Here is a 26255-nt window from a genome sequence, read left to right on the forward strand (position 1 = left end):
CCCATCATGCTGTAGATATGCACGCAGGATTGCACCCGTTTATGTTGGATGCATAACCGAAGTGCGAAATCGGCGTCGTATGGAGGAGGAGAGGACGGCTGAGACTCTAGATATTGCAACAGAGCGCCCTCCGTTGTAGATGGATGGGAGGCGTAGATGGATATTAGGGTATTATGTACGGCAGCAGAAGGGTTGGGGTGGTTGGCAATGATGAAGTTCAGGTATCTCGTTGCTTGGTTCTGGGACAGAGACGTCTTGGTGTCCTTGTTGTAGCTGAGCAGGGCTGGGATGAGCTTCTGGGGGTCAAGGTCCGTCTGTCTCATCAGTATGTCCACAAACTCGCTGGCAGCGTATGTCATTAGCACGCTACTATACTTGTAGAACACTTCTGGGTCTTTCTGCTTCTTCAGCACGTTGAGTGCCTCAGACCATTTCTCCCGTTGAACCCAGTACGACAGCACAAAGTTATGGTCGTTGATGGTAGTCGCAAAGTACAGCAGCTCCTGTTCTCGCCCATGGCTGCCTATAATATCATAGACCGTTCTCGGGTCCAGGTCGGCCTTGTACTTGTTCACAAACTGCTGGAACTCAGAACGTATGCTTTGGATGTCGTCTTTAGCATCATCTTCGTTGCCGCCCTCGACCAGCTCGGCCTTGGTAGCAATGGTATCATCCAGGGAGTTCAGCTTTGACATGAACACCTCAACCAGCCAGCTCGCTATCATCATTCTCTGCATGGTAGCTGACTTTTTGTACGTCGACAGCTGGGTGAGGAGATATTTCCTCAGGGCATCATGCTCTCCTTTATCAATAAACGTAAGGCAAACCTCTTCGAAGCTTTTGCTACTTTTACCCCAAACTGCAGCAGCTTCAAGGTACTGTCCCTTGCTGGCCAGATGGTCACCCGAAGCAGTGGCCACGGCGTCCTTTTGGGTGACGCCATGGGCATATCGGAGTGCAGAATCGAACTGCTGCTCTTTCAGAAGGATCCTCCATACGTCTCTATCTTCGTCATTGGCGGATATCTCGTATATCTCCTGACCGGTAAAGAGCCAGTAAGTATTCATCTTTTGGTCTGCAACGAGACCGAGAGAGCTCTCGCCTGGTTCAAGCACTGCTTGATCGTATACAATCTCTCCGTTTAACCGGTTGATTGCAACGATTCTCCCTTCAACCAAGGTAAGGATATGCCACTGTGTCATGGTCATCCCTTTAATAGGATCCTGAATCAGCTTCCTGCCCCCCCTCGCGGACTCTGTAGCCGGTAAGATCGAACGGGAGACCATCTTGGCCTTGTCGAATATCCTACTCCCTCCGTCTTGGTTGGGAGCCGAACTAGGTACGGTGCCATGAAGGACTCCCAGCGAAGAAAGCCAAGCAAAGTGCTTTTCCTCTACTCTGCCATCACTGTGTCCTTCTTCTAAGGGGTCCGGCTGCATGGCTAGAAGAGACGGTGCGGTGAGCGTGGCGCTGGAAAGCTCGTGAATAACCGGTGTCTCCTTGCGGAACAGTTCACTGTATATCGATCCTCCTCCTCCATCTTTCCCATTTCTCCCTATCTTGCCCGTGAAGTAGAGTATTTTCCCGTTGGACGACACGATGATCTGCCGGGTATCTTTCCTGCCACCGACAAAGTCGACCCAAACGCCAGTCACTGACAGACTAGGCACCTTGTACACCGTGTTGACATATCTCTCATCCCTGCGGTAGAATTCCGAGGCAGATTCGATGTATACTTCGTACAGATTCCCATCCGTCGAACCCACGAGGATCTCTCTAGTAGAAGCGGTAGGCAAGGCCGGATTCCAGGCAATGCACTCTATCATCACCCCCTTGAGGCGTGAGAGTGGTTTAGGTTGTCGAGACTGGGTGTGAAGATAGTAGTTCTCTCCCAGGGTAGTCGATATAATCAAATGCGAGGCGGAAGGGTCCAAAAACATGCGGCGGATGACGCCTATCTCAGGTGATTTCTTCGGCAGGTCGATATCTACGTCAACGTCAGTACCTTGTCACCGCTTCAGCAGCCAGAAAACAATGTGTAATAAAGCATACCATCGATATCCTCTGCGTTATTCAGGTCGATTCTCAGGATCCTGCCTGTGGCCAGGGCGAGGATAAGCACATCGTTGGCGACCTGGGCTGCGACGAAGTCGGCTGCGATGGAGAACTTGAGCTGGACTTGCTTGACGCTGAAGATGGGCTGCGAAGACTCGGCCAGCTTGGCCAGGCTGCTGGCAGCTACATAGCCACTGGATCCGTCCAGCGCCATGGTGCGCAGTGAGGGTGGTTTGGCTGTTATATCATCGCGCGGTGTCGAGTTGATGCTTGGAGCTGTCGCTAGTCGTAGGCGTAGCTGGAGCTCAGCGTTTAAACCAGTTAAATATCGTCACGCCAAGCGGGAGGAGCCAGCCAGAAGTAAACACAGCATCCAGCAGTGAGTCTACAGAGACGGCGAGGGTATAGCTTGGTGATATTAAGCAAGGATGGTCATGGACGTATAGAGCTTACTCTGCTGCTCCATTGCTCTGCGTCGTTCTTTTCCTTCCTCGATGCTTGAAGACACAGCAGCTAACGAACTGAGCAGACAGCATGATTATTTACCTAAGTTAGCCAGCCATCCATCACCATCAACCAGCATTCAACCACAGCTCCAGCATGCAACTATGGCTGTGAAGGGTGTTCAACTGAACTAGGAAGCTGTCGGCAATGGAATAGTGCAGAATCTTACGGCTATAGCTATCTTTAACCAGCTTACGCGATGGAATACAGGCTTCACCGTTGCTACGAAGAATATAGATATAGAGAGCATCTGCAACTGTCCATATAAGACTCCTCAGTCGGCGCGAGAGCTATTCAAGAGAGATCAGGCCTTCCACGGCCTTTCATCACTGCTTCAGGGCGTTCTACACCTTATCTGTTGGGCAACGAGACACTTATTATTAGATGGTGCAGGCTGCGGAATAACCGACCAACTTCTACCACGAGGCTGTATCCGTTTTTAACCTGGCAACACTCGTGATGAAGAGCCATGACTGCCTTGCTGTCGGCAATCTTCCCTGGCCTTGCAAAAAGGAAGGTGTCCTCATTGTACTGGCTGGCTGGCTCCCTGGCCGGCTGTCTTACCGTGTTTATACACGGAAATGCGCAGAGCCGGCAGCATCAAAAGACAGCTACGGAGAAAGAAAGAAAAGGCCGTCTCTATCAAACGGCTAATGCCATCCTCCCTTAGTTAGCTAGCTGTTATGCCTCTTGCATTCTGGCGGCCATCCTCTACTCCTGGCCCGTATGCCAGGACAGGCCGTAGATATGTATTGATATCGCCTGCCAGCGGGCCAACGTAGCCATATCCCACTGTATCAGCCCGCGGCCGGTCTCAGCATCGCCCCAGCCATCCCATACCATCTCTGCCTCTCCTTTTCTCGTCTCCCTCACCTTCATCGCCGTCACTCCCACTCCATCCAACTTCAGCTTCACTCATCACGTGACCATATCCCCAGGCGAAGGTTTTTTGGCTGCAAGAGGAAGAAGAAACAAAAAAAACCGCCAGGAAGCAGAACTTCGCTTCTCTTCTTCGCCTCTGCTCGACCTCATCCTGCCCGTCGTCTCGCATCGCCCGTCGGCCTCACTTGCGACGCCCATTGCCGCCCCGTCTCTGCGTTTCTCCCTCTGCCTGGCCTGTCCTGCCCTGGCCTCACTTCGTCGCCATCTAGATCCCGCGACCCAGCCAGCCTGCCCATGGAGCGTGTCCTCTGAACGAGGCAGCCCCTTCGTCGCCAGCTCAAGAGCCACCACCGGACGGGCTGAATTGACCCTCCAGCAGCTTCAGCAGCCATGACGGGAGCTCCGCCGTACTCCTCGCGCTCGCCGTCCCAGCAGGCTCGCTATCTCTCCTACTCGCCGTCGCGGGACCGTCCATACTCTGGCTCAGATGCCTCTTCCTACCAGCAGCAGCAGCAGCAGCAGCAGCAGCAACAACAACAGCAACAGCAACAGCAACAACAGCATCAGCAACAGCAGCAACATGGGCAGCAGCATCCGCCCCATACGCCGCCTGGCTTCGGTGCAGCTAGCCGAAGTCCGCACTACAATCACCCTACATCGCCCATGAACACCACTTTGCCGCCCTTGAATGGCGCGGAGCCTTCGCCGGCTTACCACGCTAGCCATCCGGCCTCCAACCAGCCCGGATACTCCTTACCACGACCGTACAGCAGCTCGCTGATGTCGAATTCAGCTCACTCGCCGACTCCGGGCATCTTCAACCATACGCCTACCCACACGCGTCCAGGAAGCATGGGAGACACCGTCATGCACTCTCCAAAGCGCGAGCCTGATATCCCTATCGACTCGCGCTCAGGAAATCCCATCTACTCGACTTCTCAGCCTTCCATGGCCCGCGAGGCAAGAGCTACTACTCCAAAGGAATCTGTCAGTTATCTCGACCTAAAAACATGTCTCCTTTATGCTTTTTTTTCCTTTTCCTTCTTCTGTTTCTTTTTTTTTTTTCAACCTTCATATCAAGTCTTGTATTACTGACAAACATGCCTTATCAGAAACCTGCAAGAGCTACGGATCCCATGTCCTTTGCCAGCATTCTCTCAGGCCCGGCAGAAGAACGCCCTCGAAAGGCCTCTGTCCCGCCAGTCAAGGCCAGTGAACCGCCATCCCGGCCTGTCGCCGCACCTGCTCCCAAACCGGCTCCCAAACCAGCTTCCAAGCCCGAGCCCAGGGTGCTAGAGTCCGATAAACGACGCCGGCATCACAACTACGACTCTGCATACAGTGAAATTGCGCCAAAACCCGTTGCGAATGGCGCAGCTCCTGCAAAACCTGCAACTCCCTTGGCTCCTACGAAACAGCCTTCTTCACAATCTCGGAGCGAGTCAAATGCCGCCAGTGCGCTGGAACGCTTGGATAATATTGACAAGAGCGACCTCGAAGCTCCTGGATTTGAAGATGAGTGGCACCGATATATCATTAAAGGGAGAAAACGCGCTAGAGAGGCGGAAGCACAGGATAATCAGAAGAGAAAGGTGTGTACCCATCTCCATACGGTTTTTATATCGTTGTTGCTAATGTTATCAGCGCCGCCGAGCCAACTTTTTGGGTAAACTAGCCCGTGTGTTTGAGAAACAAGCCATGGCTGGCACCGAACGCTTTGCTAGGCTCCATGAAGCTGAAGTGATAGAGGAAGTTCAGCAAAAGGAGATCATGGATGAAAAGGAACGCAAAAAGGATATGCAGCGGAAACGGCGGCGTGAGAATACTGTTCGTGCTGAGATGGAGAAGATCCAAGCCGCCCAGAAGAAGGTCAGCAAGATGGAAGACGATGCCGAGAAAGAGAAACTGCAACGTGAAATTGCCCGGTCTCGCAAGAAGATTAAACACACAAAACATGTTCTCGAGACCGGATCTGCTCCCCAGGAGATCAGTGAAGTAGCTCCTCTGTCGCCAAATCTTGAGGGCGGCACCACAGGTTCATTCCATACTCGTGACAAGCCTTCTCCCAGCAAGAAAAGACCGAGCAAAGGTGGCTCCGCTGCTCGACCCAAGAAGACCAAGGAACAAAAACAGGCTGAGAAGGATGCCGCAGAGGCTGCCTATGCCGCCATGGAGGGTGAAGAACCATCTGCATCCGCCTCCAAGGACAAGAAGCCGGCCGCGAAAAAGGAGGCCAAGGCCTCAAAGGAACCCACGCCCGCACCTGTTGCGACATTCGACACCAAGGGATACACTCAACTATACGAACAAATCTGGAGAGATATGGCTCGCAAGGATATTCCCAAGGTTGCTCGTATGAAGACCACCTCTCTCAATATTCGTCAGGAGAACTGCCGCAAAACAGCACAACTCGCCAGCAAGCAGGCAAGGAAATGGCAAGACCGTACCAATCGCAGTACCAAGGATACCCAGGCCAGAGCCAAACGAACTATGCGTGAGATGATGTCTTTCTGGAAGAGAAATGAACGTGAAGAGCGTGATCTGCGCCGAATGGCAGAGAAACAAGAGCTGGAGCTCGCCAGGAAGGCGGACGCAGACCGTGAAGCCAACCGCCAGAAACGAAAACTCAACTTCCTTATCTCCCAGACTGAACTGTACTCCCATTTCATTGGCCGGAAGATCAAAACCAGTGAAGCTGAGCAATCCGGGGATACCACTGCTGCTCCAGCCGCTGACAGCAAGCCTACCGACGCCGCAAAGGAACCGGAAAGCTCGCTCAATGTACCCGAAGACGTTGGCGACCTTAGTGCAAAGGTCACCAACTTTGAGGATCTCGACTTTGATGCGGAAGATGACACTGCGTTGAGAGAAGCCGCCATGGCCAACGCTCAAAATGCGGTTAAACAAGCCCAGGACCGTGCTAAGGCGTTCAACGAACAGGATAACAAGATGGCTGCCTTTGATGAGGGTGAAATGAACTTCCAAAACCCTACAAGTTTGGGCGATGTTCAAGTTGCACAGCCTAAGCTGCTTAACTGCCAACTGAAGGAATATCAATTGAAGGGTCTCAATTGGCTAGTCAACCTTTACGAGCAGGGTATCAACGGTATCCTTGCCGACGAGATGGGCCTTGGGAAGACTGTCCAATCCATCTCCGTCATGGCGTATCTTGCTGAAGTCCACAATATCTGGGGTCCGTTCTTGGTCATCGCGCCGGCTTCAACACTTCACAACTGGCAGCAAGAAATCACCAAGTTTGTACCGGATATCAAAGTTCTTCCATACTGGGGTTCAGCCAAGGATCGAAAGGTGCTGCGTAAGTTCTGGGATCGCAAACATATCACTTACACCAAGCAATCCGAGTTCCATGTCCTGGTGACATCCTATCAACTCGTGGTGCTGGACGCTCAGTACTTCCAAAAGGTCAAATGGCAATACATGGTTCTTGACGAGGCTCAGGCCATTAAGTCCTCACAGAGTTCAAGATGGAAGAACTTGCTTGGCTTCCACTGCAGGAACCGATTGCTGCTCACGGGTACACCGATCCAGAACAACATGCAGGAACTATGGGCTCTTCTACATTTCATCATGCCTACACTTTTCGATTCCCACGATGAGTTTAGCGAGTGGTTCTCCAAGGACATTGAAAGTCATGCACAGAGTAATACCAAACTGAACGAAGACCAGCTTAAGCGACTACACATGATTCTCAAGCCGTTCATGCTTCGACGTATAAAGAAGCATGTCCAAAAGGAACTTGGCGACAAGGTCGAGAAGGACGTCTTCTGCGACCTCACGTATCGACAGCGAGCGTACTATGCAAGCCTCCGAAATCGTGTCAGCATCATTGATCTTATTGAGAAGGCTGCCACGGGTGAAGAAGCTGATAGCACTACGCTGATGAACTTGGTCATGCAGTTCCGTAAAGTCTGCAACCATCCTGACCTGTTCGAGCGCGCGGATACTTCTTCGCCATACTCCATGTGTCATTTCGCTGAGTCCGCTTCTTTCGTTAGAGCGCCGCCGTATGTTCCCTATTCGACTCGCAGCCTGATAGAGTATGATCTACCAAGGATGCTCTGCAACTCTACGGGACGTCTCGACATTGCTGGACCTGGCAATAACAAGGCAGGGTTTGATGATAAATACCTCTCACATTTAATGAATGTGTGGTCGCCGCAAAACATGCGACACAGTCTAAGCAAGGATGATGCCTTCTCGTGGCTTAGATTCACCGACATTTCGATGGAAGAGGCCCACTCAATTTCTAAAAAGGGTGTGTTTGAACGGGCATTGGAGCGCCATGGTGTTGAGAACCGTCTGGCACGACTCTCAGTTGTTTATGATGACGATGAAACGAGCACAAATTCTCTTCTACCGCATTCGTTATTCAACATTGTCGACCGCAACGGCCGGTCGGAGTTGGTGAAACCGGGCTCTTCCGGCTACCTGCGTGAGCTGTACAACGTTACCCAGGCGGTAATCGATAACCAAGGAATTCTTGGATTCGAACCTTGCGGTAAATTTGATGCTAACGCTCCTCCAATCATGATATCGTCCGCTTCGTCTGTGCCAGGCTTCGAGGCTCAAAATACCTTCTTCAACATCCAGGCTCGCCAGGCTTTGATTGGATCAACGACTCGAGGCCTCGACGAAGAGATCCTAAATCACAAGGTTGACCCCTTGCCTTACTCGTGTGCACCAATGCTGCCAAAGCCAGGCTCCGCGAAACGAGGATATACCAATATCACTGTGCCGTCTATGAGACGCTTTGTCACTGATTCTGGCAAACTAGCGAAATTAGACGAGCTTCTCAGGGAACTGAAGAACGGTGGCCACCGTGTACTGCTATACTTCCAAATGACTCGCATGATTGACTTGATGGAAGAATACCTCACCTACCGCAACTACAAATACTGCCGACTAGACGGTAGTACCAAGTTAGAAGACCGTCGAGACACCGTATTGGATTTCCAACAACGGCCCGAAATATTCATATTCCTCCTCTCCACCCGTGCCGGTGGTCTAGGTATAAACTTGACTGCTGCCGACACCGTTATCTTCTACGATTCCGACTGGAACCCAACAATAGACTCCCAGGCCATGGACCGAGCCCATCGTCTCGGTCAGACAAGACAAGTCACAGTCTATCGTCTAATCACCCGTGGAACCATCGAGGAGAGAATCCGTAAACGAGCTCTCCAAAAGGAAGAAGTGCAACGTGTCGTTATATCCGGCGGTGCAGGCGGCGGCGTTGATTTCAACACCCGAAGCCGTGAGAACCGTACCAAGGATATCGCCATGTGGCTTGCGGACGATGATGAGGCAAAGATCTTGGAGCAAAAGGAGAAAGAAGCTCTTGAGAAGGGAGAAGATGCCGCAGCTGCACCTAAGAAGGGTAGAAAGGCTGCTCCCAAGAAGAAGCGGGACGTCACACTGGATGACATGTATCATGAAGGTATGCATTTCCACTCTTGCTCTAAGCTCCACACACAGTGCGTATCATTTACTTACTATTATTGCAATATAGGTGAGGGCCACTTCGACGATCTTAGTGCCAGACCTTCCGGCACCGCAACACCTCTATCCGCAGACATTGAAGCACCTGCTGCAGGGCCATCAGGCAAGGGAGGTCGTCGACGCGCTCCAGCAAAAGGCTCCTCTAAACGGGCCAAAACCGCCAAAGAACGTCTCCAATTCATCGATGGTGACGACTAATTAATCAAAAAGAAAAGAGAAAGAGAAGATCCCACCATACATCTAACTTCTCGCGAGAAAGAAAACAAATATCGTTTTCCAGCCTCCCGCTCGTTCGTTCCGTCCATGCTTGTATTTTTCGCCTCTCCTTACTTTGCCTTTGACTCTTAGTAGTCATCGAATGTTGGCCCCTGCCACAACCATTTCCAACCCTTCCTTATTATCCCATGTGCTTTTAAGATATACTCTTGTACTTTTTTTTGTCTAGCTTATGCCTTTCTATTTTTCGCTGTTAAACTAGGTAGCTCTTTTAGTTGGGATTTCTGTGGCCTGATTGACTCGAGGTGGGAGTTTTCAGGAGGGAGGATGATACACGTATTAATATATTGGGAGATGATGCATTATTGATATTTTTTTTTGGTTTCTTTTACATGATTATATCAAGGGGATCGCTCACATTGCTTATGCTGTAAGCTATCGAGACCGAAATAGGGGATTGGCAGGCGAGAAAAGTGAACTGACTGTCTATAATTCTAATTAGGACCTTGTTAATGTATGAATGAGATGAAAACATATTCATTTATGACAATATTATTTAACCCTGCAACACTGTAGCAAAAGGCAGGAAAGAAATGGCTCTACTCTATGAATACCATAAAAGAAAGCGAGGTAAGGGGCCAGGGTAGATATAACGAAAGGGTAAAAGTACAAGACCTAAATAACGTGAACAATAGGGGGAAACTGTATAAAAAAACGAAGTCATAATGATAAACCATGTGCAAAATGAATCATTCATACAGCATCAGGTCCTTTACGCCCAGATCCAGATGGGGATCCAGAACCAGACCCTTGGTCGAGAAGCAGCTTTGGCTTGATGTATTCATCGTCAAGGTGTTTAAACCACGTAGCATGGTCACGGTTGCCACTCAGCAAATCACGGAATGCATCAGTGGCAGCTGCGATAGGTCGAGATGAAGACGATGGTTCTGCTTGAGCGGTGTTGGCGAATGGTCCATCGCCGGAGTTATGAGCCGATATTGATCGGGGTTGGGATTGAGTGCGACGTTGAGCCTGCGAGGCTGCGGGAGGCAAATCATCGTCAGAGAACGCGGCGTCAACTTCAAGGTCGAAATCTTCGATATTCATACCCATATCACCGGTTCCTCTGGCGTTTCGTCCAGCACGGCTTCTGTCATGGCTCATATCAATATCAATACTGCTACCACTGTGGCTCCCGCTTCTACTCCCAAGCAGTTCTTGAGCTGAAGCTCCATCTCGAGATCTAGCACGATCTTTTCTAGAATATGAGGATTTCTTTCTTGAGAGACTACCAGGACCTTCAGGAGCCTGCGGGGTTAGCCGCCCATTGCTACCGCTTGAGAAGCCATGGCCGGCCCTATTGATCTCATGTTCTCTTGCCACGGAGTCCAGCTGGAAATCGCTTCTGCGTGGTGTGTGGCCCATTCCAGTTCCTGATCGCTTATAGTATGTGCCACCATTCGTTACTTCGATGTCAAATTCATCGTCGGAATCAATTTCCTCAACGACTCCAGTTCGAATATCCAGAATTTCAAGCATTCGGGCGGTAGTACCTCCGAATATAATGACAGTCAAGACAACAACAACTAGAACAGTTGCACGCAAAGCTGGAGCATTTGTTCCCTCCAACCCAGCAGCCAATGCAACCCCAACTGCCCCTCGTAAGCCTGCCCAGAAAAGCATGGCTTGGTAAGGGTAAGGTAGTTCGTCAGCGACATCTCTGCCCCGATTTGCAGCTCTGTATCGAATGACCCAGTTTATGGCCTTAGATAATGGGAATACAGACAGGTATCTGGCAACACATATTCCCACAACAGACACCATAATGAAGAGGGGTTTGAACTGCAAGTTCTCATCCGTGAACAGGTCCAAGCCTAGGTAGATGAATATAAAATTCTCAGAGAGCTGTGCCATGGTCTGGAATATGTATTTTGTCGTAAGTTGGGTTCGACGAGACATGTTGTAGTAAGCGTAGTGTTTCAAGGTCATCCCACAAAACAATAACGACACGATACCTTGATCAGAGATGTCAGTACGTCAACTCGGTTTAAAATGAAAAAGAGGAATCCATACCAGACATGTGGATTCCAGTCGAGAAAAAGTAGCAGGCATAAGCAATCAAAAGAATGAGGCAACTTTCAATCTTGGGATCTCGGCGCACATGGGTATACTTGAGTCCCAACGCAGTGCCTATTCCAACGATCACTCCAATAAGGAGACTTCCAAAGAAAACGATTAAGAAAATTCCAATGGCTTCAAATAAACTGAGAACTGTAAGCGATCCTGCTGCGCTGCCTGGCTTGTATCTCTGGGCTGTCTCGAACAAAACAATAGCAATAGCATCGTTAAGAATGGATTCTCCGAATATAACCGTGTACAACTTCGGCTCAACTTTGTAGACGTTGAATATCGCAAGAATGGTGACAGGATCAGTAGCTGAGAGCGTGGCTCCGACAGAAAACGCCTCTACAAAGGAGATATCTAGTCCCTCAATAGGAATCCGTGTCCAAAGGAATAAGACGAGACCCAGGACTAATGCAGAGATGAATGTACCGGCGAAGGCAAATGTAAGAATACTACCGATATTTCGGAAGAAGTTGCCCTGTGTTGAAAGAAGGCAGTCAGTAACTGTCGCTTTGCGACTAAGGGCACTAGAAAGGGCATTGCCTACCTGATGCAGCTCGTAGCCCGACGCCAATATAATAGGGGGAAGGAGAAGGTTAAAAAAGAACTGGTAGTCAAAGCTGACTGATTTCTGAATCAATGTCCCGGGTGTAAATCTAATGACCAGACCAACAACCATTCCTAGTAAATTGCTATGTTAGCATCCTCCTTATTGCAACACCCGCTCATATCCTTCCAACTGTAGGCAGGTAAGGACTTACCACCGAATATAGACAAAACCGTTTCATGTACTGCTTGGATGCGCTTCTGTTTGAGCAAATAGCTAGTGAAAAGCGCGGTAATCAAGAGCATAATAAGGATAAAGAGAGCCCAGGAAGTCCAGAACTCCCGTTCTCCAGCTTCCGGAGAGTCTGCAATAATCCGTCAGAGTAAATCATTCGTTTCCTTATAGCTTTAACGCATATAAAAGCTCGAGGCTAACTGTTTCATCGGACTGGGCTGGCGAGTGGCTCTTCAGGTCGACTGCATACCATCAGGGTCCTCTTCCTCCTCCCTTTTCCCTGTAGAGAAATACCGGTCAGCCAAAAGTTCTTCACAAGTAACCATCCTGCGGATAAGAGACTGCTCACTTAACACCTTTGATATAACCCCGCCTATAAAATTGGTCGCCATGGTGCTTGGTGATGATGGCAACAGGCTGATGGATTTCAAATCGGAGGGTACGGGCGCGACTGGGTAAGTCGATTAGAAAGGCAGGCTGCGCTCATAGTCCCCAGGGAGAGCTCTATCGGTAACCGATAAGACGGCGAACGACTCTATTAGACGGAAAAAAGCTTTTGATATAGAACTGCTCGGAGTTGTTTATTCTTCCTTCTATGGATTACTTGAATCGGGCCAAGTCGACCCCAAATCACGTGCACCTCCGTCATCCGCCGGCGCCAATTTCAACGTCACTTCCACGACGATATCAAACAAACATCAACTTCGAGATATCCTGACCATGGCAGCTATCTCATCGCAGTTATCTCGCTACCTGTCTAGAGGGGTCTGCTATTGCCTGTCGTGCTACTAGGTGCTGCTGAACAGGCCACGATATTGATATTCTTAGACCAGATAACTACCCGGGATCAGTAGTGCTTTCTATCCCACAGTATCTGTGAAACGGCGAGAGTTGTCAAAAGACAAAAATACCCCAGAGTCATGGTTGAGATTCTTCGGAGTATCAACGAACAAATTATTGAAGACCGGGATATGACCCAAATTTTTACTTTCAAGGCGTCTTCTTTGACTGCGCAGCGCTTTACGGAAGGGACATCCAACTCTCCTAATAATACGGCAGATACAGCCATCCCTAGGTGCTACAGACCACCATGAAATTCGGTGATGATATATAGCCAACAATCTGAACCCGTACGTGGACCATTTTCTCTGATAGTTAAATTCGATGCTTGGCCAAGCACAGTATTTCTTATCAGACATTTCCTAGCAGCATGGGTAAAACGGGCAAAGCACTTGGATAAATGAGGTCTCTATATCAATGCTCTATGATAGGGATCAAGTACATACGACCACAGGAAGTGGAAAACAGAGCTTCCCGTCCGCTCAGCTGTACTTAAGCCACTTGCCGGTCGGTTAGTAGTTGGGTGGGTGACCACCAGCGAATCCCGACTGTCCGTATGTAAGTTTTTTTTTTGCTCTTTCATTTATTACCATGAAAAAGTTACCAATCGGTGCTAACTATTCCCGGAAGAGCTGGCATTCTTGATTCTATCCGTACCATACTGTATGATTGCGGTTCAACAAGCCTCAGGATTCTATCACCCGAAGGATCAATGGGATTAAAATGACCAGAAAGAGTGGTAGGTTAATGGCTGTGCCTTGTCAGCAGGTTATCTGTGCAGGCATAGGGGTATTTATTATTACTGTCTTACTCTATTATTTCTGCAGAGCCAGGCCGGTTAACAACTAAAAGCACAACCAACATAAGTTGCGCATCATTTAGCCCGACACCATCTGTTTTTTGTTACACAGTCTTATGCAGTTCCTGCGCCCGAGCGACAATACTCGTTGAGAATACAAGCGGGTCATGCATCTCGATGTCACACCGGATACTAAAAGCGCGGTCTTACAGCATACGGGATCCCTCGGAGTCAACTAAATTCATTTATTTGACTTGCGACGGGGAACTACATGACCATGCCCTGGATCTAACTTACATACCTCCTACATATACCTGCTGATTCCTCAGGTCGGCCTAGGATGAGCTCGCCGTTGATTGTGCGACGTGGATTTCAGCCAGACCCAGATGGGCCTGCGCTGAAATACAAGAGCTCAACCGATATCTACCAGCCTGACTACACACCTGCCTTATGACCTTTAATTTAATTTGTGGCATACTAGTGCAGCGTACGGCAGCTACCATGCCCTCTCTCATCACCTCGTCCGGTCTATCCTATCTCTAGCCTGTCGGTTAGCCTTAGCCGTCGAGAGCACCCCAATACCAGCCTTGTGACTGGCATACTTCATGCAAGGTAGTGCCAAACGAAAAGAATTTGGATATCAGATGTCTAGATTAATTCTTTATGGTCACAAGGGGTGCTTCCTACTGCGGGGAGAAATGATATTCAACCCTGACAGGATAGATATAAAAGTCATGGAATCTATCTACGTCTAGGACTTTCAATTCTGGGAAATTAACATTGACTATTTCTCTAACAATTGTATAAATCTGCATAGCCATAATGAAGTTGATTTATCTTGGATTACTGAGCAATCTCCTCAATTCGCATTCCCTAGCCCACGTTGCTAATGTGGCTGTAAGGAAGATTGGGAAGAATGCCATAATTAAAGACAATAAGGTTACGTGGTTGGGAGAAGACGGTTTTCAAGATGGTTTTTCATGCCCAGATACCCATGTTCTCCAACCCAGCGCTGATCAGCAGTCGGCTTCCTGCTGCTTACCTGGCCTAACTCTCAAAGGTACTTCCACCACGTCCTTTGACTGCTGCGCTGAGGGCCACGATCTAGCTGGCTCTGAGGCTGTCGGCTATATCTGCTGTCCCACTGGGCAAATCTACGACGGGAAGGTATGCAAAAATGGCAAACCTCTGGTGGAGGGTAAATGTGCCTGTTCCGAAGATAAAAATGTTACCACTGAGGGATGCTGTGAACCGGAAGAATGCTCATCTGGACTAAAGACTGGTAAGTGATCACCTCCCGGCAGCTACCTATAAGGTCAACGAACTCACCCTTTTAGGGAAATGCTATACGTTCAGGGAGAGCAATGGCTATCTTCTCGGTTACCTCCGTACTGGAAAATACTACAACGCAGCTCCGGATAGCAGAGATCGCATTTTTGGGAAATTCCAGCTCTGCAGAGACCGGATGTGCAACCCAGGACGTCCAATCAACGCCGGAGACGAGCTTTATATCAAAGACCTCCACGGAACCCCCATGGACGGAGCAGACGCAGGTCAGTGGATGAACAACGCGGCCGATGGGCCTCATATTGGTAAAACTCCAGACTTTGCGATGGCAGGTAGATTTGCAATCACCAAGTGGCCTTGCGGTAAATACTGCATTACTGGGGCTGAATTAGGCCTTGGGCCTGCATGCCCGGCGGATTTCCCAGCGCTTACATTTTACTCTCGATCTTCTGAGCCTTGTGTCGCATATGAACTTACAGAAGTTCCATGCAGTGTCAGGAGCATCAAGAATAACTGCGTCTGGCACAATGGCAAGGGTCAATGCTGTGACAAGATTGACTGTTCAGAGAGGAAGTGCCACAAATAAGTAGGCCTATGATTGCTTTAGGGTTTATGTCTTTTCGGGGATAACCAAGGGCTTCATGCTTCACTAATTACTCCATCTTTTCATGCCGGGCGAGCAGTTACTTGGATGAGCGATGATTATGTGTTTTGAGTGACTAAGTCGAGTGGCTCTATACAAGAGCAACTTCTCACTATCATCTCTGTGTAACTAACAGTTTGATTTCTCTGATCTCGGCTATAGTTCATTGCCTCTCTAGCTTTAATGGCACCGTTAACTAACTACCAACTTACTTACATACCCTGACTTGTGGACTTCTGTTATACCAACCGCTATCTTAATATATTGCTATATCCGCGTTCTATTACAATCGAATGTCGAAATCCTTAACCCGCTTTCGCTCCTAGTGAGTGCAGTTAGTCATCTCAGGAAGGTATTTAGAGTGTTAGGTAGACATAGATTATCAAATATCAATTACCCTCTATATAGCCATGATCAGTATTCTTATTTAACTACCAATTTGGTCATGATATATTGTAGATCATGACATAACGGACTAGTATTAAGCGTCGCTTCGAAAACACCTGTTAAACGGAAGCAGCAGGAATACTCTAGACGGCTTCTTCATCTTCAAAGCCCGGTGAGGCCCCGTCACCCATTCTACTAGTGAACCATGCAGCTCCCAGGGCAGCGCACCCGCCGAACCGAAGCACCCATCCCACACTGTCGTCCCAGGGCTCTCCCCGCGGTTTCTGGAGGGCTTTGAAAATAACACTGCTGATCAGGGTCGATACGATCTGCGGGCACGAAATCGAGACATTATGGATTCCCAGGATAACCCCCGCCTGGTCAACTGTTTCATCTTTATCTCCTGCATCATGGTCAACCACGCTAGCACGGGGGTTTTCCTCAGAGTCTCTTTCATGGGTTCCAACATCGGATTGCAAAGGGCGTGGATGAGAGCCAATAGGAGTGGGATCTGAAGCTGTCCGAGGACGGAGGGAATGTCTTTGCCGTCTGTGTTCGGCATCGCGCTGTGCGACCTCAGCGGAGATAAGTGCGAAGGGAGCCCAGAGGGTGAGGGCCCAAGATAGACCAACTGTTGCAATCACCGCAGTCCCAGCTGCAGGAGACGACACGAATATGGTGCTAAACATGCATAGTGCGAATAGAATATGCGAGATGAGCCAGAGCTTGCGCAGAGTTAGGCCGGGGACCTGAAGCCTGGAAAAGATGGATGACCACCTCCCTCCCCCTCGTTCGCCCTGCCTGCTGGGATCATGGATTGGGTTGATGGCGGTCGGTTCGATAGCAGCACCAGCTGATGCAGTGAAGGAGAGGGTGGATGTCGACGGTCGAGTGCTCAAATACGGCCGGTTCGCGGGCGGAGAGCTCGCTTCCGATTCAACAGCAGGTCGATAACCTGGGACAATCAACAGGGGCAGGACAATACTTCCTATAAACGAGGTAATGGCATATATCAAAAGCGCCAAAGTGCCTATTCTAGTCGCTTTCTCCCAAGCAGCGTCTATCTCCTCCTTGGTCAAATTTGGATGCTTGTCAAAAATGGGGTTGACGTAGAGCTGTCCGATATATGTCGTCGAATAGAATAGGAATGGGAACCAGCCAATCCATGCACAGAGCTGGACCTCACAGACCTTTCGAATCCGAGGAGGTAGCCTTCGTATCGACTTGAACACTTGCGTGAAAAATGCAACAACGCCCGGGTTCTCTGATTTTGGTGGGCCTTCAAGCCGTGGATCACGCTCGGTGATGTATGAGCAGCTGGTCAAGAGGGTAAGCCCCAGGCACATGGATGCAATCACGCATAGGACTTTGAACTGAGTATCCCCGAAGAAAGGAAATATCTTGGGAAGTTTCAGATAGCCTGATATGTAACCTATAATATTTCCAATGCCTGTAAGCCTGCTTGCCCATGCATTTGCAGCTTCTTGTTGGTGTGCAGGGGCATTATCAACTATGAAAGCCCGAATTGCCGCTTGTACTGTGAAGCTAATTAGCACACAAGAGTATTAAACAGTTAGCTGAGAGAATACTAGATAAAGTACACACCAGTATTGATAGCAAAATCAAGGCAGTACATCAGCAGAGTCGCCACCACGATGATGGTTACTCTCACCCCAGAAGACTCGGGAGATGCCCCAAAGAGCGATAAGATTCCACCTACTATCTCCCTTACCCAGGCCAGCGCCAGCAATGAGAAAACAGTAGCAATACCGCCTCCTATCATAAACGGTTTTCGTTTCCCCCAGCTAATGCGGCAGTTGTCACTTCTGATGCCTATGTAGGGCTGTACCAAAGTCCCAGTCAGAGGACCCGCAATCCACACAAATGCGAGTAAAGACTTGTTCATTCCAAGGGAAAGTAAATACGGCTATCAGGATAGTTAGTTGGTTGTTAATGGTTATGAGTGACAGGGAAAAAAAACGAATCAATCAAGTAGGCAAAACATATAAACATGGTCGAACTCACCGATCCATTTGATAATTCAACCGACCATACTATCTGCAATCTATACGCGAATTAGCTATTGTACAAGGGCTATGAAAGACGAGACACTTACCCTCCGATGCTAAGTGCTAACAAGAACAAATACCAGCTGCTTTTGGGCTCTCCTTCTTTTTCTGCCTGTTTGGCCACAGCATCGGCATCGTCCCAAATCTCTCCAGACTGCCTCTCCCGATCGGCCAGGAGAGGCGAAGTACTGTTATCCTCCCTATTCCCCGGATAAGCCATGGTAATTATACGAGGAAGAGAACCGGTGTAGCTCTAAAGCGGGTATATATCCAAGTGGATGTACGCGCTCAGCCGCCTGAACGGCTCCGTATGAAAAAAAGTGCTCCAGAACGGCAAAAAAACAGGTTTGAACACTCGTAGTTAGTTAGTTGATCAGACATTCCAAGGAGGCGAGCTTTCAAGGACCAGGAGCCGCCATATATGAAGCAAGCCATGGAGCAGTTCTACCGCAACCCCCTTTTTCCGCACGCGTACTTTCACCCTCTGAAGCAGCAGAGAAGGTCATGAGCATCGGTCAGAAGTCTTACGCACAGCCATGGCGAGAATGGGCTTAACCCAAAAAGCCCCCTTCTTGTCCGCCAGCCTTTCCTGTCCACAGGCAAGCCACAGGGCAAAGAAAGTTGCCAGTCCTGCGTCATCTATGAAGCCTAAAGGAGGTACCTGTACCTCCAGCGGCCAAGGCGGATTAGCCCGGCGAGGCCATCAGGCCGTCGCCCTCTAGACAGGTTGGACGGGGTGGTAGGAGTGTGGGTGCGATTGGCCCCAGACAGCTGGAGACCTGGAGTTATCCAGTTGACCTCTTGAACACGAGATAAGCTGCGATTCTAGGCCCATATGTTGATGTTGGGCGGAGATGCGGTGGGCAGGGCCTCGTATATATACAACGCTGCGAAATTGCTGCGGATATCCCCAGAGTTAGAAGTTAAGTGACTACTGGCTAAGTTTATGGGCCCCGTAATAATATAGGCAATATGACGGGAGGAGATGATACCAGTTAACCATTACTGTTGGTGCTTGCTGGGTTAATTTTATTTTATTATGGTGGAGGTGAATATTTACGGAGATATCTACAGGGGTATGCCAGCAGCGAGATGCAAGCTGGCGCCGTTGCAGCGGCTGTAGACGAACGAACGGCGGTCGAACGATAGTTAGTTAGTTACTCCGTACAGCTGGGATTATAGGACGGGAGGAAAGCCGTTATTAATTTGGTAAGCGAGGGCACCTATTCATATAAGTTCGTATAGAAACGGAGATCTCTACGGAGTATATACATATGTATATTGTCAGAACCACCGGTCAATAACACGTTAGGAAGTCAGCAGCGAACTAAGGACAAGGTAGACGGAGTGATATCAAAGCAAAGGTAGGATGTAAATGGTAATAAGATAGGTCTATTAACTAACACACAGGAAGATAATAACACGGAGAGCATATTAAAATGAAAAGCAAAACAGACATGTCCTATACCCAATCCCCGGGCAACTTATTGCCCATCTTCCAGATGAAAAAGGAGAGTAATCAAAAACGAACAGACAAACAACCCATTTTTCTTCCCTCACCCCATCCCCTATCCTCACTTTTTTTGTTATCTTTCCATTTTATAAAGAAACACGCACAAATGCTGGGAAGAAGAGCAATGCCAAACGGTTCAAAAACTTCTTAAAAACTTGATAAATCAAAACAAACACGAACTCTGGCGGTGGGGTAGTACACCGTATGCATCGGACAGGATAGGAAATATACAGGAAGGGAAAAGGCATTATTAAAGGGTTCGGCGGAAGAGCACCCCGGGTTGTTCAGTCCTGGAACGAGTTAAGGGGGTTCCGCGCGGGTAAGACTGTAACAGGAAGAAAGAGACAGAATGGGGAAGGAAAGTGGGAAATTCACACAAGATTATGACGTTGCAACATAAGGTAGGTAAATGATAATGAAATCATGACGTGCCAAAAGCATAGAGAGCACCTGTCTCTATATTAACCGGGACTGTTTAAGAGAACTCCATAATAGCCCAGAGCAGTATATATAACCGTGGTATATACCACGGCGTACCTGGACGGAAAACACCGGGGGGAGAGGGGGATGTGTGTCCAGGATTGAAAAAAAGAGACCAAAAACAAAACAAATGTAGAATGATTCTCCCAAGCGAATAGGAAAGCAGAGGCTGATGGGGTGTATTTTCGTAATCTAAATGAACTTTATATAAATTGAACGAGGAACGGAGGGGCGGGAAGAGGTTCATATCTGCTGTTGTAGCATCTGTGGCTGGACCATTTGAGGTTGAATTATTTGGGGGGCTGCCATGGATGGTAGGTTAGAGTGGGTGCTCATCGTGTGCATGGAGGTGACGTTGGCCATGTGACGACTGTGGTGGGGAGGTACGTGGCGGCAGAAGTTGGAACTTGTGATTGCTGTGGTTGTTGCTCATGCTGGCTGACGGCGACAGACTGTTCGCGGTCATTTCATGCTCATCCTCCTTGAAGCTTGGAGGCTGAGAGCCGGTGTTGGAAGACTGTTGAGTCTCATGGACACGGCGATGTCTGGAAGAAGGGTTAGTTTATGGGGACTGATTTGGGTGAGAGAAAAAAATGGGGTTGCATACTGTGCAAGGTTGTCGGATCGAGAGAAGGCCTTGTTGCAGTAAGGGCAGGTATATGGCCGTTCTTGTGTATGGGTTCTTACGTGTCTGTGGGAATACGTCAGCAATGTCCAAAACATAAAAGACTCGGAATAGACACATACCGCTTGAGGTGCTCTAGACGCTTGAAGAGGCGGCCGCAGGAAGGAATGGGGCAGGAGTGAGACTTTTGTGGATATGGACCCAGCTCCATCATGGTAGCGCTTCTGGCACGACGAATGGGACCGGGTCGATCACCCTGGTGACCGTTCATCAGGTGCATAGCTTCGGTACCATCAATTGTCTCCATATTCGACAACGAGGATACGGTTGTTGTCTCACCCATGGAGATGGGAACAGACACCTGAGCGGTGTTCTCTTCTAGGCTGGGCAGAGGAGTGGTAGTGCGAGAGTGGTGAACGCTGTGGGAGTACATGGCACGCGGAGGAGAGCCTTCATGGGCATCGCCCTCGATAGCGACAGTAGTAGACATGGAACGACGAAGGTCGCTTGGTCGGTGAACAGCATGAGGCTGGACCGGGATCTGAGGCTGGTGCATGTCATGGTGTTGTGGTTGTACATGCAAGTGGTTAGTAGCCGCTGAGATGGCGTTGGTGATGCTCGGTGGGATGGAAGAGCGGCGTCTTCGCTGCTTGTATGTTGGTGAGCCTTCAATGACTGAGTAGACGCTGGAAGAAGGGAAGCTTCTTGAGGCGGTAGAGTAGTGAGGCGCGGCAACGTTAGAGGGAGGGAGCTGCATCATTGGGTTGAAGGAGGATGCTGATCCAATGTCTGGGATCGCAGTGTAGAGGCCGGTGTCCTCGTTGGCGATGTAGGCCGGTTCTGAGGTGAGGTGCATTGTGTGCTGTGGGGGAGTTAGAGGCTCAAAGGAAATACCACGGTTGGCATACTCATCGTAGTGAGAGGATACGAACGAGGGAGCAGGTGAGTATTCCATATATGTGGGCATAGAAGTATGGCGCTGGTGGACCTTAGAGAGCGGAACACCGTTGCGATCGTACTGGAACTGCGAGTAATCGGCCTCAGTCTTGACGATCTGTCCGGTCATGGGATCGCTGCTGACGGAGCCATGGTACATTGTGCTCTGCTGGTCCTCGTGGACGACGGGCATGGCAGGGGGAGCCATCTGGGGTGGCGGCATGGAATCGGTGGCTCGCGGCATGGGCGAGGCCGAGTGAGAAGAAGCGAAGGCAGATGAAACATGGGCGGCAGAGAACGAGGACGAGTTCGCCTGCTGGGCCTTGGTCAACTGCTCGTAGAGCGACTGGGAAGAGTCGAACTCGAAAGAGAGCGCGGGCTCGTTGACTGCAACAGTGGTAGCCTCCTGGCCCATCTTCTCCCGCTTCAAGTCCCGCTCGAGAGCGTCGAGGAAGAGACGGTCGTGAGGAACGCTGTACCAGTAGAAGACCTTTTGTTTCTTCTGGGTGCGAATGCAGTTGTTCTTGTACAAGAAGTCGAGGAATGGGCTCTTGGGCTCCTCGAGCGAGGCGTCGGTGCCGGCCTTGAGATTGCGAAGATCCGAGAAGATGCCTTCCTCAAACTTCTTTGTGTTCTTCACTGGCCGTCCGAATGCCTGGAATCTAAAGGAGAGGCAGCGGACGATGTCGGTGCCAGAAATGTGGAAGAGGTTGTTCCTACTGGAGGTTAGCCACCAGCAATAGGTGCCCAGACAGGAGTGAGCTTGACGTACCATAGAACACAGGAGACGTAGTCGCCGGTGGGCAGCAAGAATCGTCTTATGAGCTGGTCTGGCGTCCAGTCTACTGGAGCAGAGATGAGGAAATATTTGACTGTTTTATGCCAGTTAGAGCCCGGTTGCACCAAAATCAATGCCCGACGGGAAGAGTGAGGGAAGTCCTACGGTTGTCAACTTGCTGTAGAGCGACCTGTACATCTTGTGGCAGGCTCTGCTGGGCTTCGTTTGATAGCATGAAGGTCTCGGGCTTCTGGGGAGGCGGCATGGGCGCGCCATGGGGATACATGGTGATGTGCTTGACTTGAAGAGCCCGACAGTTAGTATTAAGCGCCCACAGCCCGCTGGTCAGTTTCGACCTGCACCAGGGCCGGTAAAACGGTTTGGACGTCGACGAACCTGATCAAACACCAGTCGCAGAAGATATCAGGTAGCAAGACAGAGGCCGTATGATGGACAGACAAAAAGACGAAACGCAAGTCAACAGGATGAGATAGCCCAACGCTGGCACGGCGTATTGTAGCGTAACTCAAGGGGGCCGGTTTGGTTCACGTTCCGGAGCGGTTTCAGCAGTCAGAGAGATGCAGAGAAGGCCCAGCCTTCAGCCTTGCAAGAGGACGAGAGCTGTTCGAGGATGATGAGACGGGAGATGAGACGGATATGATATGGGCCAGCCCAAGAAGCAGTCCAGTCGAGTCGAGGATGGGCAGAGACGAGAAGAATAGACGGAGAGAGGGAGGGCAAGTACGGGGGAAAGAGAGAGGCGGAGAGAGGGATGGAGGATATATGTAAGAGAACGGACGGGATAGCGTAGAATGGTTGGATAAGGGGGGAGGAAGGAGGAGGAAGCGGGAGGGTTTGCTTTGGTCGACGGAGCGAAGGACGGTCGTTTAATGAATGGGGGAAAAGAAAAAGAGAGAGATAAGATCGCAAACCTGGGAGGGAGGGAGAAGATGTATAGAAGGGGCAGCAGGAAGACAAGAAAAAAAAGAGACGGCGGAAAGGGAGGTACTTCTGTTCTCTGCGGGCGCCAGCGCAGCGATGGAAGTACCAGCAGCCCGCGAGCCGTGCGTACCGCCTGTACTGTCAGCGTTTTTACGCCTGCACAGGCTCGGAGTCGCTCGGTTTGCCCCCTGGCGGCCGTGGTAAAGTCGTATCGGTGATACAGGGCCAGCCAGCGAGAGTCGAGAGTTGAGAGGAGAGACGGATTGTCCTGTCGCGGCCTCGAACAAGCGCATCCCAGGGATGTCCCTCTCAAGAGTCCTGCCTTTGCTCGTGCCTCTGCTGGCCCCTCTGCCCAATAGCGAGCCGATGGCGATGTGCTGGGCTGGCGGTGCGCTGGGTGGGCATTCAAACTGACGCCAGTGGAACCCCCTAATATAAGACCTGGGTGTTTCAGGTTCGACCTGCGGACTTGATGTGCAGGGGGCGACGGGGATGCGATCCTCCTCCACTCACGCTTCTCCTCCCGTTTCAAGGCCGTATGACATAGAATATGCCAGCAGGGATGGGCTGGGCTGCGAGGTACACACATCCACCTGCAGGTCTATACATATGTATGTGCAGATAGACACTGCGCTGCCTTGTCCTGCTGGCCCCAGCTATATTTAGGACTATCACATCTGACCTTTCTTTCCCCCGTACATCATATATAGCATTGTTCTGCTGCTTGCTGCTTGCTGCTGGGGCTGGCACTCGGTGGACGAAGGCAATCATTGAACGCCGCTGGTACGATGTGCGCAATATGCATGAAAGAAAGACCGTAAAAATAAAAACCGTCGGTCCATAATTAGAACAGTACTCCGTAGTTGGTTCCTTATCTTCAGGCGCCGTGAAGAACGATCGCATTATTGGCGCCGGCATTCTATCATCCTCTCTCTTTTCCTTTTGCTTTCCTTTCTTTTGCCATATCACTCTTCTTTGCTTTTTCCTTTCCTTCTCTTCTTCAAAAAAAATATGATGCCAAAAAGTGGTGGATCCATGCATGTGTATCCTTTTTCCCAAGCGCTTACGGCTCGATCGGGCAACGGTTACCACCTTAGGCTTCCCTCCCCTTACTTTCTTTTTCCTCTTGTTCCTGTCCTTGGTCTGCTTGCTCCCTTTACGGAAAGGTTGTTTATCTATATCGTCCTGGAGATGGCGAGAGAGGCGCTCGTAAATGCATTTTGCAGTCTTATTTTCATTTTCTAGCATCCGAAAATGCGGAAGAATCGCAGCTGAAAAAAAGGGAGACAGAGCTACCCTGTAACTACTCCATAGACCATGGACGGAAGCATCCCGTGAGATTGATAGAGCTGCCAGGCACGCAACCGTGGCGTCATGGTAGCGAGGCTAGTGAGCTGACTGAACGATCTTTCTACTCGATCTCTCCTCTCTTCCTCCATTATTTCTTGTTCCTCTTCTCCCCTTGACCACGTATGTTGCTGACAGGGTCCTCCTTGCATTCTGGCTTGGAGGAGAGAACTCTGGCTCTGGTTCTCGGGAACGCCACAAGGTGGAGAGAGAGCCGATCGCGATGATTTCATCGAAGCAAAAAATTTTCGATCTTGCTCTGTTGCTCCTCATTCTGGGGCTGATAAGGGAACTAACTAGTTCTTGTGGTAGATGCTCCATTCTTCCAACAACTGCTGAAAACATGATTCCTGCATGGTGAGGGCCTTTGAAGACATCTGAACCCGGAATAAAAAGGAGGCAGAAAGCATGCCATGCTCGAGATCACATTTACTCATCACACGACTGGGATCTCGCAGAAGACCATTATAGACCGTAATAGACCGTTGGCCAGGACCGTTGTTAGACCTCTTGTTATCCCATCTGATTAATCACCGTGCTTCCCTTGCAACCTGGCTGGTTAGCTGGCTGGCTGACAGGCTAACTAACCTGACATAACACGACGACGACGTAAACTAAGGTCAAAAACATGGCCAGGAGCTCTGGAACCGGCTGCCCTGAAACACGTCGCCAACTCCGAACATTCGCTCGGAGATACTCAGAGGCTGGCAAAGAGGCTTCAGGGCAAGCGACAACAGACTAAAAATGCAGTCTAGCCAGGGACAGCTAGGGCAAGGAACCCGGAGGCGAATCGTATTAACCGTTTTTCTCGACTGCACTCTTCTCCCAGTTCTCGATCAATTCGTGATCGGCCAAACGGTCATCGTACGTGTGCCCAGCAAACTAACGACTGTTGTTCTTCGGGTGTTCTTCAGCCCTCTCCACATCACAGTATGGACTATTGCGACTGACATGAAAATTCTTGCCGAACTATTGCATGTGTTCAAAGGGACCTACTACTGGATGGTCAACCTGTAGTTCGTTATGTGGGTGAGGACTAAAGGGTAGGACAAACTACTTCCGCCCCCCTGCCATTCCCCGTACTTCTGTACTCCGTACAACAGGTTGGAAGTACGGAGAACTCTGACCATGATAGACTCCGTATTCACCATAAACATGATGGCGAAGTTACTGACTCGTTAGTTAGTTGGTACTCCATACGAAGGATGCAACATCTCAAACCGTAGCTTTGCTCAAGTTCTGGCCCTTTGCTGTTTCTGGATAGCATCCTGGCGTATATAGTTGACCGATTAGGCAAATCGCCCCCCCAGATCGCCCATTGTCAGCTAGTTCTCTAGCTGCAGATGGCGGACGAACCTCTTCCTTCTTCTTCCCCTTCCTTTCCCCTCTGCCAAACTCCATCCAACACGAGGATCTCTCTCCCAAGCTTAAACCTAAGCATTTTTGCATGCACCATCCATCCAACCAGTAGTTACTTTTTGTACACCGACTCCTCGTTGGATTGCCCAATTCACTCTAGTCCTGCTT

At 49.8% G+C, this 26255-nt stretch overlaps 7 protein-coding genes and 1 non-coding gene across 8 annotated transcripts in view; 4 read left to right on the forward strand and 4 right to left on the reverse strand.

The window, feature by feature from the left end:
* MGYG_03698 (vacuolar membrane protein pep3) overlaps nt 1-3030 on the reverse strand; it is a gene marked incomplete at both ends in the record, with an annotated part of 3856 nt that extends 826 nt beyond the window's left edge. Inside the window, 5 exons of the mRNA XM_003173475.1 lie at nt 36-1987; nt 2053-2353; nt 2509-2568; nt 2756-2781; nt 2970-3030. Of these exons, the coding sequence (XP_003173523.1) occupies nt 36-1987; nt 2053-2353; nt 2509-2568; nt 2756-2781; nt 2970-3030 (2400 nt within the window). The remainder of the gene's footprint in view (nt 1-35; nt 1988-2052; nt 2354-2508; nt 2569-2755; nt 2782-2969) is intronic.
* An 801-nt stretch (nt 3031-3831) lies between these two features.
* On the forward strand, nt 3832-9159 carry MGYG_03699 (SNF2 family ATP-dependent chromatin-remodeling factor snf21; the record flags this gene model as incomplete). Its single annotated transcript, XM_003173476.1, has 4 exons — nt 3832-4428; nt 4554-5033; nt 5086-8899; nt 8972-9159. 4 exons carry the CDS (start codon nt 3832-3834, stop codon nt 9157-9159), a joined length of 5079 nt encoding a protein of 1692 aa, XP_003173524.1.
* A 771-nt stretch (nt 9160-9930) lies between these two features.
* MGYG_03700 (mitochondrial sodium/hydrogen exchanger) lies at nt 9931-12474 on the reverse strand (the record flags this gene model as incomplete). Its single annotated transcript, XM_003173477.1, has 5 exons — nt 9931-11192; nt 11251-11779; nt 11849-11982; nt 12063-12212; nt 12333-12474. The coding sequence occupies 5 exons, from the start codon at nt 12472-12474 to the stop codon at nt 9931-9933; spliced, it is 2217 nt and encodes a 738-aa protein (XP_003173525.1).
* Nucleotides 12475-13366: 892 nt separating this feature from the next.
* Nucleotides 13367-13480, forward strand: MGYG_10008. Its single transcript, XR_001951128.1, has one exon. It is a non-coding gene; the product is annotated as a 5S ribosomal RNA (ribosomal RNA).
* Nucleotides 13481-14543: 1063 nt separating this feature from the next.
* Nucleotides 14544-15594, forward strand: MGYG_03701 (cystein rich protein; the record flags this gene model as incomplete). The annotated part of the gene is made up of 2 exons (XM_003173478.1): nt 14544-15003; nt 15059-15594. The coding sequence occupies 2 exons, from the start codon at nt 14544-14546 to the stop codon at nt 15592-15594; spliced, it is 996 nt and encodes a 331-aa protein (XP_003173526.1).
* A 587-nt stretch (nt 15595-16181) lies between these two features.
* Nucleotides 16182-18327, reverse strand: MGYG_03702 (general alpha-glucoside permease; the record flags this gene model as incomplete). Its single annotated transcript, XM_003173479.1, has 4 exons — nt 16182-17575; nt 17644-17965; nt 18064-18103; nt 18155-18327. 4 exons carry the CDS (start codon nt 18325-18327, stop codon nt 16182-16184), a joined length of 1929 nt encoding a protein of 642 aa, XP_003173527.1.
* A 2092-nt stretch (nt 18328-20419) lies between these two features.
* MGYG_03703 (transcription factor steA) lies at nt 20420-22725 on the reverse strand (the record flags this gene model as incomplete). Its single annotated transcript, XM_003173480.1, has 5 exons — nt 20420-20645; nt 20708-20791; nt 20848-22377; nt 22434-22533; nt 22605-22725. 5 exons carry the CDS (start codon nt 22723-22725, stop codon nt 20420-20422), a joined length of 2061 nt encoding a protein of 686 aa, XP_003173528.1.
* Nucleotides 22726-23747: 1022 nt separating this feature from the next.
* MGYG_03704 (hypothetical protein) lies at nt 23748-24225 on the forward strand (the record flags this gene model as incomplete). The annotated part of the gene is made up of 2 exons (XM_003173481.1): nt 23748-23778; nt 24092-24225. The coding sequence occupies 2 exons, from the start codon at nt 23748-23750 to the stop codon at nt 24223-24225; spliced, it is 165 nt and encodes a 54-aa protein (XP_003173529.1).
* Nucleotides 24226-26255: the final 2030 nt, after the last annotated feature.

Source organism: Nannizzia gypsea, genomic scaffold (genome assembly GCF_000150975.2).
Source record: "Nannizzia gypsea CBS 118893 supercont1.3 genomic scaffold, whole genome shotgun sequence".
NCBI lineage: Eukaryota > Fungi > Ascomycota > Eurotiomycetes > Onygenales > Arthrodermataceae > Nannizzia > Nannizzia gypsea.